The sequence below is a fragment of the Gobius niger genome (assembly GCF_951799975.1).
Source record: "Gobius niger genome assembly, chromosome: 18".
Classification (NCBI taxonomy): Eukaryota; Metazoa; Chordata; class Actinopteri; order Gobiiformes; family Gobiidae; genus Gobius; species Gobius niger.
Window position 1 is genome coordinate 16,323,983 of NC_136869.1, and position 18,422 is coordinate 16,342,404.

The following is an 18,422-nucleotide window of genomic DNA, read 5'->3' on the forward strand; positions in this document are numbered from 1 at the left end:
TGTAATTATACGCCATAATTATACATAAATATAATGACAATCAATGTGAAAGTATTCTAAAAGTATTCAAAGCATTCAGAATACAGCACTCTGATTAGACAAAGTAACGGAATACGTTACAAAATACATTTTAAGGCAAGTATTCAGTATTCTGTAACTACAAGTATTCTCCCAACACTGTCTGCATCTGATTTGAAAACTGCAGAAACTAGGCAATAAACAAGCAGCTTTTCCAGAAGAGAATCCCACAAAGCAAACATTCTAATCTTCGATCTTTCTTTATAAAGTTTCATAATCTCCTTACTGTAATATTTAAATCTATAAATAAACTTGTAGAGACACAACTGTCTTAAAAGGCATTTGCTCTTTCTTCTTTTGAAAGACATACTGGAGTAAAAGTCAGCTGTGTCCTGGTGTATTTAAATCTGGAGGTCAATAGCGTGAGCGTCTTCACTGCGCTGGAGGCCTTTGCATGTAATGAATGCTCATCATATTTATGGGATGACTGCAGCAAATGTTTATTTGTAATTGCTTCCAGTAAAAGAAAAAAGAGTAATATCCCTGCAATTTGCTCCTCAATTAACACATCCATCTGCACCACCGACGGGGTTTCAGACGCCAAATTAGACGATCTTAACTTCTGCTGGAGACATGCTTCTTCTCACCCAAAGACTCAAGGCCCTTTCATGGAACAGTGATAAGTGAGAGATTTAGTGCTCAAAGTGTGGTAGATACACACATTCAAAGTGTTTTGCCGCTGGACCATGATAAAATGGCTCTGTTGTTGCCGGTTTGTGATGTATCCAAGACGACTTTGCTCTGGGTTTGTTTGAGAGAGACAGAAAGACAGTGGGACAATGGGGGTAACGGAGTGTGGTTCAACAGGCGTCAGGCAATCTTCACTTTGTGTTATCGTAAAAGCGTGGGACACATTGATCTAAGGAAATGCGACTGACAACATTACAATCTTTTATTTCTTGCCTCATCGACACAAGTGGACAAACAAAGGACAAGGATGAGAGACCAGGAGACCATAATGGCAGCCAAGAGCTCTATGTGAATGTAAAATACGGATTATGGAGTGTTACAGGAAAGAAAAATTGAATACTTCCAATCAGCTGGCGGGCACATTAAGTGACTGCAACTGGCTAACCCCTCTCCTAAGCTCCCCATAAAATAACAGCGCTCGGCCAACAACAGGGTGTTTCTGGCCACACGCACCACTTGGCCGGTTTCTCATTTCAGATCAAAACTGTGGTCTCACCACCCAGAGACAGAGAGCGTTCAGATATTTTCCATGGCACTGTATGAAAACAAGTGAGTCACATTCGAGTGGTAAATATTAAATCCTCGACGGAAGAAAAACAACTTGGAAATGACAGCGCAGGAATCAGAAATACAAGAGTTGTATGTGCCTTTCTGGAACAGTCTGATCAAAAACAAAACTAAGCCGCGTATTACATTCTTGATATTGTATTGAGTCCAAACAATCATCGGCTGGGGGGATATTGTGAATCATTGCATTTGGAATTGATAAAGTCCCTTGTTCAAAATCCTTCTATCTAAATGTGGGCCAGATCATTGTCTTTATTCTGGCGTCTCTTTAATAACTTCTCCTTTCCTGCCTCCCAGTGGATACTTAATATAAAAAAAACACACAGATACAGTTTCAATGTTGACGTTGTAATACACAGCAGGAGCCACTAGAGAGCAGCAAGAGCAAATGTATAATGGGGGGTAGCCTCTCGTGACCATGAATACTGAGGAAATCCTTTTTGCCATGTTACATGCAGCTCAATAAATCTGTCATGTTATGTATGATTAACAATAGCAGGAAATCAGGCAGTGATAGGCTACGACACATGTTATTGGTTAAATCAAAATAAATATGCAGTAATAGTAATCTTTAAACTTTTTCCACAAAACTCAGTATGACAGATGTATTGGGCTGCATGTACTGTAACTCACTGTACACCATGGTCCATAAACCTAATAAACCAGCAAGCAAAGAGTTTTTCCACAAATATTGTATATGCTCTTCAAAGAAACATGATACTGATCGACAGTGTATCAGCCAACATCAATAAAAAGGTGAAGTTATGAATGAACTTGATGCGTGTCTTCTGCTAACAAGCTCCTGAGACAGTAGAGCAAAGTCTAACTGTCACCACAGAACTCTGAATCACTTTAATTGGAGATTGGATTAGAGAAACAGAGAGCATGTCTGTGAGAGCTGCATGTGGTTTAGGAAATGTGTAGATACAAAAGTAATTTGACTCAGCTACACCAAGGCAAATCCGTGAGTGACTTGCATTTCAATAAGACCCGAGCCTAACAGCAGGTGAAGATCACAGCTGAGATAGACTGAGAGAGAGAAACAAGGCAACAAAGTTGAAAAGAACAACTCAAGCGACAAATTCAATTTGGCATGAGGCATTATGCTCAGTGTCTGCGCCGAGAGGGTGACAGGCCCTCACAGCCTCCACTGAAAACAGGCTCAAACTAAATGTCACCACAGACTTAAAAACAGGTATGGGATCAATATCAATCACAGAGTTCACCTCACACGATTCAAAATAAACTTTAAAGGTCGCACAATATGCTTTATCCGGGCTTACAAAACAGCCTGGATAACCTGAGCAGTACATTTCAGTTTGTACAACTTCTTCACATAATATATTTGTATGTAAAACAAAATGATGCTTGAAAATGTAATCTCCTGGCACAATTGGGAGTGGGACCATTAAATAAAACCAACAAAACAAACAGAAGTAGAGGAGTCAATTTGAGAGCTGAAATGATTAGGACATTAGTGCAGTTGCTTTGTGAAAACACAGAGCAGCAGCACTGCCATCGAATAGCAGTATTACCTCTTAAGGGAGAAACTATATGCACAAACAGTAATTCCTGGTATCATTTTTCAAGAGGAAACAACATTGTAACAGGGTTCAAGCTCAAACAGTAGGTTTGGCTGATTATGTGCCCGTTACATTATAAAGTGTATAAATAAGGCTTTACCTAGAAGTTCCATGGCATCATCCTCATCCTCCATCTCCTCCTCCACCACTGAGGGGGCGGGGCTGTGGACCGAGTCGAAGGAGTCCTGGGACAACATGGCTGCCAACAGCTTCTTGTGATGCTGCTGCTGCTCCCTCAGCCCTTTGCTCTTCCCTTCTGCTATCAGGCTGAAGGACGACAAAGGAAAAAAAGCATGATCTTATTCTGAAAAGCAGTAAATGTACTAAAACAGGATCAGAAGAACAGAAGTTGAGGCTGGGTCTTGAAGCCACATCACTGAAAACAACTACTTGGTGGTGTTGCCAGTTTTATTCAACTCTAGTGCTTTCGATATTATAATCCACACAAAATTAAAATCCTAAGTAATTAATACGCCGTTGACAAATACGTCTAAGAAGATCTTCTGACTTTTGTGCAATTTTTACTTGTGTATGTGAGTAAAATGTGCTCCTTCTTAAGTGAATTTCTCCCATAATCCAGCCATACTTTTTAGCCAAATGAGATTAACAGAGTGCTTAATTTACAATTTCATAACCAATTTCCTTCTTATTAGTCACATTGCCAGCTAGCATGCACTTGACAATGAGACGACCCGACAAACCCTTATAGGATTGGGATGTGGAGCAACTGGCAAAGAGCACGGCGTAAAAAATAAAAAGGGGATTACTTAACAGTCCAAGATATTATGCAGTTATTTTGTCAGAGCTAAATTTCTTTGGCCTTGAGCACAGTGAAATTAGGTTAGCTTTAACTTCAGAAGTGGGTTAAATGTTTCATCGTGCCTTTGAAATGGGATTATCCGACTGGTTCAGATGGGCACTCCTCTGGCACTTCATGGTTCTACCTCTTGGTCTTCTAAAGGACTGACAATGTGCGATGTCAGAGTTTTGAGAACTTGAGCACTCGTATTGAGACCGACCTGCCGGAGGGGCTGCTGTCGCCGCTCCAGCACCCATCAATCTTGGTCCGTGGGCTGGGAGGGTGCAGCATCTCAGCGGCCAGCGGGTCAGGGTCAACCTCTGCACGACCTATCCACTCCCCAACCACACGGGGGCGCAGTAAGGAGTTGTAGCCTCCCAGATTCTGCCAGACAAACACACACAATTTAAACATGGTGCTTTGATTATACTTCATTTTCAGTCACCCGTAGTGATTTCCTCAATGATTCTGTTTGCTTACTTTTGTCGATTTGGCCCAGACTTTATGCTTCATGCTTGTGCGCATTAAACTACTCTATTTATAATCAGTTTATAGTGGTAAAAAGGTTTGAGACAATGTGGTGCCCAGGTTAGGCAATGGTACAAAATAAATAAGGTACATGCCTGAAATATCATGCCAAAATATATCGTATACATAATAGATTGAATCTTTACAAAGTCACTACTTAATATTTGAATTTAATTACTGAAGTCACCCATCCTCCTGGCACAGTTATTTCCTTACGGGCTAAGTTTAGGTCTGTATCACTTCTATTGTCCGTCTATAAGATTAGGCCGTACTGTCTTCTACACTGTCCTTCCACAATGGCAGACAATCTCTGGGCCATAAGCCAAGTTCAGTGGAGGTGTATCGCTGCTGCTGCTGCTACTGCTGCACTGAGTGAGGGAAGTGGATTGCGGTGGAAACATATGGTGTGTGTCACATTCAGAGCAATCATGTCAAAATGCCAGGCTGCATCTTCAGTCTGGGCATCAGCAGGGGCCAGGGCTATGGGGCGAAGAATCGGGGCCGGGAGAGGACAACGTCGAGAACACAAATAGAGCAGACTTGGAGGAAAAATCTATATGCTACTGTTTCTACTGTCTATAAGCTAAAAGAGTAGAAATGATCCGGAAAATCAGATTCTAACCATTTAACACCATAATGGACCAGGAGTGAGGATTACCTGGTCAAGCTCGTCTGAGATGGCAATGCCTGTTGAAAGAAAAAGAAAACAATTGTTGAATGTAAAATGTACAGGTGCCAAAGCAAAATCTTACAGTTCTTCTACTTCAGTTGTCTAATCAAGATAAAACCACACAAATATTATGTTGATTCAAATAGATACAACCTTAAGGTTTTACTCAAAGTGTGGTTGTGATACATTACTTCACTTAACCAGGCTGGGGACTGGCCCTTCAGCATTTATCATAATTGACGCCCATGCATTATTCTAAACCATTGCACACATCGACTTGACTTGCATCTGTAATTCATAAGGGTTAAATTTGCATCAATTTTGCAATGGTAGCACTTTACAGCACAGTCATTGCACGGTAATGGGGTCGGAAAACCTTGAACCCAGAAAAGTAATGGAAAAAGGGAAAACGTGCAATTAATTTCCTGGTAATGTAATGAATCCTAACCCTTGCCATCGCTCAAACCCAGTGTAAAGACCTTTTTCTGCCCAGTATTTATTTGCCAATAATATGGACAAAGCTCTTAAATATGGCTATATTATAAACATATAAACACTTACTATTGCAATATCAATAATTTGGCCCTTTATTTCACAGCCCTACATGTTACAATGCTATTTCTATACCGCGTCATTGCTGTGCTTTCGGTGCAGCCAGGTTGTGAAATATCGGGTTAAACTGAGGATCTTACTGCGTGAGAGGCTCTCCAGCGCCTTGCCCAGTTTTCTGCTCTCCTGCAGGATGTGGCTGAGCTCGTCAAAGTCGCGGCTCTCTCTCCAATCCCAGGCTGGACATTCGATTGACCGCGGCACTGAGTGTAACAAGCACAAACACACATTAGCGCAAGCTAAAAACCAAGAGCACGAACAGCCCCATGGCTTGATGTGTAGATGCCACAGCTTGATTTGTTTGGAGAGACTTACAGCGGGATCCAGTTAAAGGAAAACATTTGTGTGAAAAGTCAACAGGCCCAACTGTCCAGGCGCAGAACGAACTGAGGCGCTGAAATCCAAGGCCACTCGATGCCATTCTGTTTGATGAGCATCCCAATAACCAAAGAGAGATCAGGCGATGACCCACATACTGCCCTGGCTGCTGCTACGCGTGGTTAATTAATAAAGTCTTCATTTATTTATTTCAAAAAGTAGATCAGTTTATATAGAGCAGGGACAACTGACATCCCCATGTAGTGGCAGATATATAACCTCTTTCCCTCCGCCTATCTCATTGCAAAGTACATTTTCTATGTTGTAGTGAGCAGTAAAGTGCATATTAATGGCAGTGCTGCACTTATAAACCACCTCCTCAAAATGCATATGACAAAAAGGCACAACGCAGATGACAATCACTGAACAATGCCACACAAAGCTACTAAAAACAATAACATTGCTATACACCTAATAATGTAGTACCCACACGTTGAAAAGGTAAGCAGCAGCTGCACATAAATAATATAGAATCTGTCCGATATGATCTTTAATGACAGGTGCAGAAATGATGCGTCAGTGTTGTGTTTACAAATGCACAAAGCCAAATGAATTAGCTCTGGAGACTCGGTTTGACAGCTCTGTCGTTACGAGCTGCCATCTCCTGCTCTTGTTTACCCTGACTAAGCCGCTTGGCGTTGTAACAGCCGACAACACGCAGCGATTCCCAGCGCCAAATCCACACTGGAGACTTTTTATTACTTCAGGCAAAGGCTGGCTCTCTCTGCCCCGTCTGCTGAGTGCTGGACTGCCCTCTGCTGCTACGTGAATGTCTTAATAGCTTGGATATTACAGGTTGAAGAGCTGCTGAGGTTGTCCATTAAAACAAAGAAACGTTCAAGCAATTCTTATTAATGTGTATATTTTGACACGTGTAAAACACACGCTAAAAACATATGAATCTGTTTTGAAGGATTTGTTGACTCTTTGTGGACTGTCTGGGGAATTTCCATTGATTTCTTTGAGTTTGCATCAGCACATCTATTTTCAATGGAGTGTAAATAAACCGCTACAACTACTACTACTACTAATACTACTACTAGTACACCTACTACTACAACCACTGCAATTTTACTTAAGCCGTTTCCTTTAGATCATTCTCAAAATAATGTGTAAATGCTGTAGTTCTTCTTGCAGTAATGTACTTACATTACTTTTGCAAGCTTGACAAGCCTGGTGGTCGGATAGTTTGTTTGTATATTTGGTCAGGACAGTACATGAACACATATGGGACACATGCATGTAAACACACCACGCCAGATTGTAGCCATGGGCTAATTTCCATTCACTGTCCCCCATTCGCACTCTCAAACACACTCCCACTCAACCTATTATTACAGTCACAGCTGGCCTAGACTAAGGGAAGAGAGGCTGCCAGTCTGTGGCATTATCCACATCTACCATTCACTCACTCACTCACACCACATCATTGCTGCCGGACTGAGTGAGAGACGTGAAAACAAGTTTTGTGTCACATTCAGAGCAACCAACCATTGAACTTTCTGAGTCACTGCCGGAGTGCCAGAGTGCCCATAGTCCAGCCCGGGGACCAATTTTTTGCTGGCCCTCAGGCTTCCTGCTGAAGTGGGACACATCACCAGAGATGGTACTTTTTACTGCAAGTTAAATAATTCCACACAATATTAACCTCAATAACATTTTGCTGTGAGACTGAGCTGGCAATAAAGGTGTTGGCTAAAGTTAAAAGCTAAATGCTCCCCTGCTGAACACGCTTCAATACGGACAATATGGTGAAAGGACTTTGGTCTAAGTCTTTCGGGAAGGTGGGGCATACCACATTTTCACCACTCTGTTAAAATGTGGAAGAGGATGTCTTTAACATTCAAATCAAAATTTGAGGACAAAATCTTGAGAGCGCGTGGTGCAGACTGTCAATATGATTCTGCACTTCATAATGAACTCATTTGCAGTTTGGTGGGAACCTTCTAACTGTAGAGGATGATGCTTGATTTTACACAGTGACAAACTTTAATTACATCTCGTTACATCTCAAATTAACCATTAGCTAGTGAAGCGTTTAATTACCATACAACAAGTATCCATCGACAGTGCATGCTAAAAGGTACTGTGTATACGTGTTCACATGTATTAGACTTACAGGACTTGGATTCCGGAGAGGGGGGTGAGATGCTTGACACTGCGAGGTCGCTCTTCGATTTCTTGGGCTTCTTTGGATGGATTTGCCATGGCTTCTCATAGTTGCAGTACTCCCGGCGACTGTGTTTATATTCTGTTATGAAAACAGCAAAACGTTTCCCTTGAGCGTTGGCGCACAAACTTATCAAAACATGAAGTCAAGTTTGCGTTCACGCTCTGTTGCTCATGCTACAGAGTAACTGTTGTTTGTGAGCTTGCTATTTATCAGACAGTGCCAAAGGTATTGTCAGCAGGAAAGCATGCATGAGGGAGGTCTGCGCTTGCGTGTACTCACTGACCAGGGGAACTCTGGGCCCACAGCGCTGCTGAGCCGGATAGAGCGCGGTGCAGCTTGCCGTGGCTGTCTTGTTTGGTCTGAAGATGATCGATAAGGAAGGGGATTGGATGGTCTGGAGTCTCTGTTATCAATTTGGTCATCAGCTCCTGTGCGGAAAAATACAATAGCACGGCATTCAGGTCACTGACATTTTTTATCAGGAAATTGAACTAAACTAAAGTAATGGCATATAGAGATGAATAAGGAAGCTTCTATGTTTTTCAGATGTAAGTAATAAGTAATCAAAAGGGTCAGGGGTCAGTTGTCTCTTTTCTCATGCCTTATTAGCTGCTTACGACAACATTTCCCCCCCTTTTGTTGTTGTCAAGTCTACTGCAAAGTTGGAACAGTAAATATCAGTGTTTTTTTCTCAATAGCTTGCAGAAGACTTTGTCAGTGAAGTGTCCTGAGAGGATTTGAAGATACCCCCCAGCTTCTTCTCGGGTTACCCACACTGTCCACAGTTCAGGCAGTATAGCAGCACACGTGTCCTTGTGGAACTATCTGCATGTACCTTATGTATCGGCGACCACAGTGAGACCAGCGCCTGCCTCTGAGTGTATATTATTGCTGGCTGGCCTTGGCTGCGCCGCATGTGCTCGGAAAGCTAATCAGGTAATTGGTCAGAGGGACATTCCTGCCCACTGCCCAGCCCCACAGTCTGCAGAGGCAGCAGCAGCCCCGACAGCTACCAGCGTGCCATTATCTCCAAGCACGGGCAACGTTTACCACACGGCTACGGTAAAGTGCCCGTTCTTAAAGCCCACTCATTTCTGCGGATCAGCAATTACAAACCACTAAAGAGAAGATGTAAAAAGCAGTAATAAGCTCTGAGCTGCTTTTATGTGTCATTTGACAAACCTGGCACCGAAGGAATATGAATCAAAGCGGCAATTTAGTGGAGAACACCAGAGTGCTTTTAATTACTGCTGTACTTCCACCATCTGAAAACATTCCTCTATTCAATGTGTTATCTGATTTTTCCCTTCACATCTCGAATGGTAAAAGCGCATTAGGACAGACATGTGGAAAAAAGATTGTCTGTAATTGTGGATGAGCAGAAGGGCTTAACCGTAATGTAAAACATGCATGGCCAGTTATTGATTGCAGAGGCTATAGTGGAAACTCAAAATCCATACGTCCAGATTGATGTTTTCTGCCTAAATTGCTCGAGCACTGCCTTTCGTCCATCACCACCAGCACAATAAGATCCCATAATGACCGCTCCATTAGCGTTTCATAACTCCTATCAGCTGAGTGGCTACACAACATGCATTTCATTATTCACACACAAGAGCCCAGTAACCATATCTGACACTTTCACTTTCTATGGTAATCAGAAGTTTTAAATAACAGTCCCCGTTGTAAAGCTTTTGCCAAGTAATCATATTCTTTTGACTGGTGCCGCGGTGGCATACTCTGGAGTCTCAAAAAATGGGTCAACATTTCTGTATATGTATGCAGATGCTATTTTATCAGAGTGACTTCCAAAGAAGCTTGCCCAGCATATATCCGTGATTTGTGTGTACAGCATTGAGGAGATATGAGGAGAAAGGGAGCTCAAAGGTCCCATATTACAATTTATTCCATCTTTCTGAAATACTTTCAGGCCCTTCATCATTGATATGGTTCAGTCTATCAATACATTTTTTCTTGCCAATCCGGAGACAGGTCGCAAGAGCTGCAGTGTAAGCAGGGTCAGGTTTCTCTCAGACATAACAACGCCAGGTATGATTTTTGTGAAGGAACAAAACAACATAACATGGTAAGAAGTTAACCCCTCAACTGAGTTCATTTTCTCCAGTGCGGCTTTACCCAAATCTAAAAGCTTCTTGACCGGACCCTACAGCCTAAAGGCCTGAGTAGCCTCATTTGAAAACTAAGGCTGCTATGACCACGTTGTTACTTTGTGTCACATTTTTGACACTTTTTTGTCACATTTTTGACACTTTTCAGTCACTTTTCTTGACACTTTTTTGTCACATTTTTGTATTTTTTTTGGTCACATTTTGACATATTTTTGTCATTTTATTTTACACTTTTTTGTCACATTATTGACACTTTTTTGTCACTTTTTGTCACATTTTTTGTCACATTTTTGCTGCATTTTTATTCACATTTTCTTCTCGTTTTTGTTGCTCTTTTGACACTTTTTCCAAGAAGCTTTTAGATTTGGGTAAAGCCAAACTGGAGAAAATGTGCTCGGTTCAGGTGGGGGTTAAGAGGTTAAAAAAAAAGGTCAAATAGTAGATTATGGGTTCTTTAATCTAACGAACTGACCTATGTTGTTCATATCAATGTATATGAACTACTGAGGCTAAGATAACATCATACCCGAGGCAGGCTGGTGTTGGACCCTATTAACTGACAGCCAAAAGACATCTATGTCCTTGGAAGCGCTCAAAGACGACCTGCAGCCATGATACACTGAGGGACACAGGCATCCTCGCGCCTTTAACAAACACGCAGCTCATTGTCAGTGGAAGGAGGTGCAAAGACACCCAGGTCAAGACGGGGACAGTTGTTGTAAAGTCATACCTTGTTCGGAGAGAAAGAAAGAAAGAAAGAAAGAAAGAAAGAAAGAAAGAAAGAAGGGCAAAACTCCACAGGGAGAAAGATTAAAGCAGAGACCGGAGTGCACTGGCAGGTTGTTGAGTTGAGATTAATGCAGAGGGTAATGTGCAGTGACAAGACGTATTTAGTGATCTTTACAGTAGAGGCGCAACAGTGACGTCTTCAAGCAGCACTAGCTATTTTAATATTACATTACATTTAAAAACTGTAGTGGCAGATTATTCTTTAACAATACAAAACACAGACTTCAACTGAAAACAAACATTGGGTGCATGGACAGGACAGGAGTGAAGTAGTTTAGAGTTAAAAATGACAGCTGCTTACTAATAGCGAGGAATGGTTTGGGTAAAGGCTGATTGAGAGCTGAAATGATCACTTAGTAGTTGCTCTTGGTAAGGCGTACAATCGATCGAACACTAAATATGATCCCAAACAGCTTTTAAAAGATCCAAATAAAGTCAAAAGCAGAAGAAAAGTGGGTATTGTGTATAGGCATTGACAGAAGAGCATAGCGCTCCATAGTAAGCTCTGCGATTTAAGCGCCTCTCTGTAAGCCTTACTCTTTTCTTTTCTGTCAGTGTGCAGCCTATTGAATTCTCACCTCCGCTGTTGTAGACTCAGATTGCCCCGCTGAGCTTTAGACTACACATCCAGGGAATACAGTGGTCTATGCTGACATCGAACCGTATACTCTGTCTATATAACGCTAAAAAGGTTGTTTGGCGGAGCGATTTTGGAACCTGGTCGTGCAGCTCCAGCTTAAAGTTATTGCTACATATTTTGACTGAATGCAGAAAGTAATAAACTAATCATTATTGGTGTGTGTTTAGTGTGACTCAGGGCCAGATTTAAGGGACAATTAAAGGCCGTGTAGCTGATATTTATGTAGTCGCAGATTCAATTTGTTTTGTGTAAAAGCTGTTATGTGAGGAAAATACTTTTTGTTTGTGTATCTAATTATGAAGCCTTTTAATCAATCGTGAACTTGCGGGCTGGCCGTTGTCAAGCTCCACTCTGATCCCTGAAAGCAGAGAAATGTGCCTACAAACCCTGTGAAGACTCGGAATATTATAAATGCATCAGGTAAGTAAGGAAGGAGACTGTACCACAACTAACAATTATAGATTTACACGTATCAACAAAAAAAGTGCCTTTGAGCGAACGGTTGGGTTTGAGTCACACATAATAAAAGGTAATTATAAATCTGACTCTGGGCATCATAAAACTCACAAACCTGCAGAGCGTCTTGGAATAAACATTAGGGACCCGCCATGTTTCAGCCAAACGGGCAGTAACAACAACAGAATCACATTAACCAAAATGGTACAAGAAAGTCGAGCTCTGGAACTGCTGCAGTAGTTTGCATCTTAAAATCACTACAGGTTTTCTATTACACGGGGAGTAAGTTATGGTACAAAATTTGAGCTCTAGTACTGTATATATATCGCATCCCCTGAAAAAACAATCTAAGCGGGACTTGTTCAGCTTCAACAAACTAAAATGTTCCCAGCATGCCCTTGCTTGCGCTAAAAGATTGCACGGTACCAATCCTCTTCCAGGCCTCCCCAGAGAGAGAGAGAGAGAGGCCCCTCGTCCCTGTCGCCCCACACAGGAGACATTTGTGCCATTGATTCACCTGCAGTCTGTCACTAAGAGATGAGGACACAAATCTTAGGTTATGCAAGGTGAAGGCTACTAGACAGTGTTCTGTGCCTGTAGATATCCCTCCATATAGAGAGGCTGGAGTAAAAGCCGAGATTGTTTCATAAAGCCAGAGGAAGACGCTACTGGAAGAGAGCCAGACCTTGAATGAGAAGTCACACGAGCTACGCAATGTCACCTGATCAATCCAGACATAAATTCAAAAAAGACATTTCTAATAAAAACAGACGTAGATAATATTTAAGCCATTATGTGTCTTTCGGTTTGTAAATGAATGGAACAGTTGATTAGACAAAGCCACAGTTTCTAAACTACCCGCGGCGCCATAAATGGTAATGGGGCTTATCACTATTTCATATTTTCCAGATAAAAGGAAGAATCTATTAGCGGAGCGAAAATCAACGGATTCATTATTGATGATAATGATCATTCGCCGGAGCCACGAGCAGGTTCTATATAAATCCGAGTCAAAGCACCGTCGCTGCGCTCTGAATGGCAGAAAGCAATGAACAAGTGAACGGGGGAACAAAGGAGAATAAATCATACAGCGCCAGCATTAGAAACCGCAGTCTATTCTGTAAAAAGAGGCAAAGCAGTTCATCTACTTGTCAACCACTGATCTATTTCATTATCATGTGCATGGATTTTTTAATACAGCGGCGTGATAAATTAAACTATGAGAGAGTGAGGAACCTGTGCTGTCTCGGTGCAGTGGGAGAAGGTAGGTGTCACACGTTTCCTAATCTCTCATTGATAATTAATGAAGTGTCAGAATAAAGTTTGTGTTTATCCACTGAGTTTTTCTTCTGGGATAAATAAAGTTTGATATTGATAGAACCTGAGAAGGCACAGGCACAATTGTAACTAAACGAATGGAATAAATAATCTGAGAATATTGTCTGAGACGATAAAGGTTTACAGCTCATTAAGGCGTGTCTGTGATGCGGTATCATCAGAGAAAAAAGAAAAAAGCCTCCTGAAGAAGCGGAGTTACTTTTTCTTTAACTCTTTAAGTGTAAGCAGGTGGGCAAAAAGAACTCGAGTGTGGTGATGTACAGCATTTTAGCAGTGTTTCAGGGTAGTAAGACAAATGTGAAAAGGGTCAAAATATATAACAAAACATAAATCAGAAAATAAAATTGGTAAATGTAATTGATACAGAGAGAGAGAAAGGTATAGCCTCTATATACTGTAAGCCCGGATCAATGGCTCCTAAAAGTGGGGGTCGCGGGACACTGAAGTGGGGGTCACATGACGACATTTTTGACATTGAATTTGATGTATAATTGATTGAAAACAGCATGTTTTAGTGAAATAAACCCAAATATCAAAATACAGAGTCCAAACTGATTACCACTAAACCAGATTTTAAATATTAAATGATTAACAGAAGGGGGTCCCTGTTGGTCGAGTGATTTAGGGGGTCACAGTCTAAAAAGTTTGGCAACCCCTGGCCTAGATTGTAGATTTCATAGGACTTTTTGTTTTGTTTCTATTGAACCTTTCCCGCATTAGGTTTCAATGTGATGACATAGGAATAAATATGCGGGTATAAACTCCCTGAACCCACTGTATAGACCAGGAGTCTGGACAGAGCCAGGGGGAGTCTATCACGTGACCAGTTGGCCCGCAGCAGCACTCCGTCGATCAATTACATGTACATCAGGCCGCAGTGGGGCACCAGCTCCGCAGGCTGTCACATGACATGATAATTGTGTTAGCATGCTCCACGCCAACTGCACGTCTCGCCTGTGATCTCATGTAAAACCACGGTCACACTCGCCAATCCAATTCTTCCTCCCATCAGTCGTGACACCCACGATCCCTCTGATCCCACCCACCCCCCCGTCTCTCTTCACCTTTACCCGAACTCCCTGTGGACCCGGGCCGCCGGCTGAGCTCCGCAGCCTCTGTCTTGCTGTAATTACTGTAACTGTGCCTGAAGGAGCAGCGGATTAACTCGTGCATGACCACAGATCTGTCACAGCCGCTTGTTCATCAGCGGGTACAGAGGGTGAAATCCAATACTGAGCTACAACACACACCTCAGGACACTTCGTGTAAGAGTGCAATGTTACAGGTCCACCGTGGAAATTAGAAATGGGTAAAGACGACATAAATTACAGAAAGATTAGGGCTAAACAATTATGAGACATATCTACATGCACATTTTCAAGTATTGTTATTACAATTAGGTTAGCATAGTTACATTATGTAAACGATGGCAGCCTTTGCCAAATGATCTGGTTCTGATTAATAATGAACAAGTGACAGTACATTCATTCAACTGCATTTAAGAGTCAGCTAGGAGCCTTCAGTGGGAAACATCCACAGATTACAGACACAGGGCTCACAAAGATGGAGATGCCCATTGACTAAAGAACAACTCTCCTCACATTAATTCACTACATGGTAATCTAGAACAGCGGTTCTCAACAGGTGGGTCCGGAACAAAAGTGAGTTGTGAGAACAATTTCAGTGGGTCTTAGCCAAAATACTTCGATTGCTGAATTCTTTACATTTGTTTGTTAGTCAGCTGTAACAAAAACCACAGCATGTTTACGATATTAAAACAGGGCCAAACTGCAAACTGTTTTTATTTTCTCCAAACTACACACGTTTCATTTGGATTACGGGTCCTGAATCGGGTCCCGAAGCTGCAGCCGTTGAGAGCTACTAATCTAGATGATCAAGCATGTCATGAGGTGTGCTGACCTGCTGCAATAGCCAAAATTGTTAACAAATAGGAAACATATCATGTCTGCACACTTACTAAAGGATCGTGAATTGAAGAGAATGCATACAGTATACATTGAGTATGTAGTTTTGTTGAAGGATATGTGCAGGGGATATAAATGGATCTTTATTGAACTTGCTAAAAGGCACTAAATCCCATTCCACCACAGGCGATAAATTCCCTTTTTAAGTCTGGATCAATAGGTCAGAGACTGTCCAAGCCCTCTGGTCACTGCACAGCTCAATAGAACCAAGTGTGTCCCGAGAGCTGGATAAAAAGTTCCACGCAGGAATCTATTGGGGAACTTGCTACACACAAAAGATGCTGAATTTAAAGTACTAGCATTAAGGTATTGGCGGACACCGTGTAATGATCTCGCTCTCTATCTCTTTCTATTGATCTGAAGCTCTCACTCTTAAAAAAGGTATAGGTAGGCTCAAAAAGCTCCCGTTCAGCAGCACTAAACATACCAGCGAAATGGCCCAAAGCAGTAAAAAGCTATAAGTGCATGCAATCCGGACAGCGACTACTTTAATTAAGTTTTGGGGGAGAGAAAGGGTTCCGCTGTTGAGCTAGTCTGGTATATAGGCAAAGGGAAAAAACGAAAAAACACATTTCATTAGCAAGGACGAAGAAGGGGAAGAAATCAATTTTCTCCAGCAAATCATAAGCTGTGTGTCTTCACAGTCAGAGCCCCACTCGGTGATTCTGGAACAGAGTGAGACACCGAACAGATGAAGCATTTTATTTTAATTTGCTAACTCAAAACTTTGAAACGTCGTAAGAGAAAATGTGTTTCATAACTCTTGATAAAAGTATTGCACAAGACTGAAGGCTCAATACAGATATGAACCGTTGTAAACTACTCTTAAAGCACATTGAAGAATACTTAAACAGCCTAATAAAAATAATAAAACAATTGAGCTCTTTTAGATGACCACAATACTGCATATGGAAGCGTGTACTCACAGAAAACAAAAGGCCAGAGGATGGAGCAGGGCTGGGGACAAGAGAAGTGCAAACAAACATACGCAAAACAGTGCACTTTTCCACTGCACCTCAGCGTTCACTGTGTTTTCCACTGGTGAGAAGTCAGCGTGATACAGTCACTGTCCAAGGTACTGACGCAGCCACAAGTGAGTTTAAATCCCCCTATCAGCACCACACATCAGTGCAAACATCAGAGTATATGCCTGGAGAGACACGCCAATACTGCATTAGTTACTTGTGTGTGTGTGTGGCCTTATATGTCCTGAGTGGAAGATGGCAAGGTCCCCACATCTAACCAACCAAATCATGTAGCACTGATCCCCATGTGTACCGACTACTGACGGTGGGATATCACAAGATTTACAACTTACAATTCCTGTGGCTGAAGAGCTCGGAGTCGGCTGATGAAATTGTACGTTGGTGGATATAGGAAAATATCGATAGTCTTATGCCTTTTGAAGGGAAAATCTTTTGGCAGTGTGGTGTGAGAATGAACTAGAATGGTTCGTTAAACATACAGATTATTATGGGAGAACAGTCGCTCAGTGGTAGTTTATTTCGCAGCCCTGCACTTCCCATTTGGCACCAACTATAAATTACTTTACATCAGCGCTTATTGCAGCCCGATGCGGACTATAACCGGGCTCCAAATGAGCTGCCACACAACTTATTTCCGTTTGTATCTGTACTTACCTCAAACAGGGGTCCGATCTTGTTCTTTTCCAGATACGACTGAATTCTGGACTGTTGCGGAGACGCCATGAAGAAAGTGTGTGGACCCGTGAGCGCGCCTCAGCAGCAGCAGCAGCGGGAGTAGCAGCAGCAGCAGCAGCAGCAGCAGCAGCGGGATGAAACCATGAGGTGAGCCGGTGTCATTCGTCCTTCACAAAGGCGTCTGGACCGCGGAGAAAGCGCGTGGAGGCAGCGGAAAGAGGAGGAGGAGGAGGAGGAGGAGGAGGGGGTCGGAGTTGACACGGCTCATTGTGGACAGCCAGCCTGGGACCGTCCTCAGCCCGTCGCCTCTCAGACTGCCCCAACAGCGGCAATAAAGTGCCGGGTCAAACCGATGGAAGCATAGGCTCTCACGCAGCAGCAGCGGTGCAAATGTGCCGCGCACGGGCTCCTGCGCTCACAGTCCCAGAGCCACTCCCATTCGGCAGCCGGCCGAGCCCACAGCTCCAGATACGCCTCGTAATGCGCCCACCTGAGCGTGCACGAGTCATTGGCATTCAGTTTGTGTAGAGTTAGTGAAGAGGCTGGGCAAACATGCGATTCGGGTTAAACTTGCAATAAATATAGGGTTTTGAGACTGAAATATGTTTTTTGTTTTTTTTTAAGTAATGCACCAGAGTAAAGTTCTTGTTTAGGGCAAGACCAGATAATTGTTTGGGTGTTTAGAATGACCTTCCCAGTCTCCCAATTCCGTCCTGGAGTCGGAGGGATCTTTCTGACATCGCAATAAAAGGCTGTTCAAACACCAATCTACCTTTTATCACGGGTTACATTTCTGAGAGGCCTTAGTAAAGGTGCATAACGCAAGTTTTTAAGGAAAAAAACCTTGATATTTGTGCATAATTGTCATCATTGGGACCCAGTCATCATGGCGCCTTTACTTTCCATCATGGTGGCCTCCACAACTCTCCAGGGTCAATCGGTTTGTAGGTTTGCTGGTGAGAGGGTCCGTCAGCACTGAAAACCTACCGGGAACTATAAAAACAATTGATCTTGGAGCATCATAGAGGTCACTGTGATGGAAAGTAAAGGCAAAGTAAAAGCCACTGGGCCACTGAAAGGTCAAATACTCACAACTATATATTTTTCTTCTCATATAAAAAGTTGCATAATGCACCTTTAAGTTTATATAAACGTACCATAAAGGCAGCACATTCTGAATATTGTTATATGAAAAGGGACAGGAGAAGCAGCTTGAGCTCAATACAGCTTTATTGTCACTTTGTTGCATAGTAGAGAACTAATCCTTCATTGATTTAACAGTGGCATGTGTTCAGTTACACAGACAAATGTCCTGAGTATTACATGATATAAATGACTGGCTATACTGT

General features: G+C 42.3%; 1 protein-coding gene across 2 annotated transcripts in view; it reads right to left on the reverse strand.

The window, feature by feature from the left end:
- The window catches only part of cUnh8orf34 (chromosome Un C8orf34 homolog), a 50,699-nt gene extending 33,507 nt beyond the window's left edge, over positions 1-17,192 (reverse strand). For both annotated transcript variants that reach the window (XM_079576606.1, XM_079576605.1), the window contains exons 1-7: positions 17,053-17,192; positions 8,359-8,503; positions 8,022-8,153; positions 5,608-5,727; positions 4,904-4,932; positions 3,938-4,101; positions 3,019-3,185 (exon numbers count right to left, since the gene is read on the reverse strand). In XM_079576606.1, coding sequence (XP_079432732.1) covers positions 3,019-3,185; positions 3,938-4,101; positions 4,904-4,932; positions 5,608-5,727; positions 8,022-8,153; positions 8,359-8,503; positions 17,053-17,121 — 826 coding nt within the window. In that variant the 5' untranslated portion in view covers positions 17,122-17,192. The remainder of the gene's footprint in view (positions 1-3,018; positions 3,186-3,937; positions 4,102-4,903; positions 4,933-5,607; positions 5,728-8,021; positions 8,154-8,358; positions 8,504-17,052) is intronic.
- Positions 17,193-18,422: the final 1,230 nt, after the last annotated feature.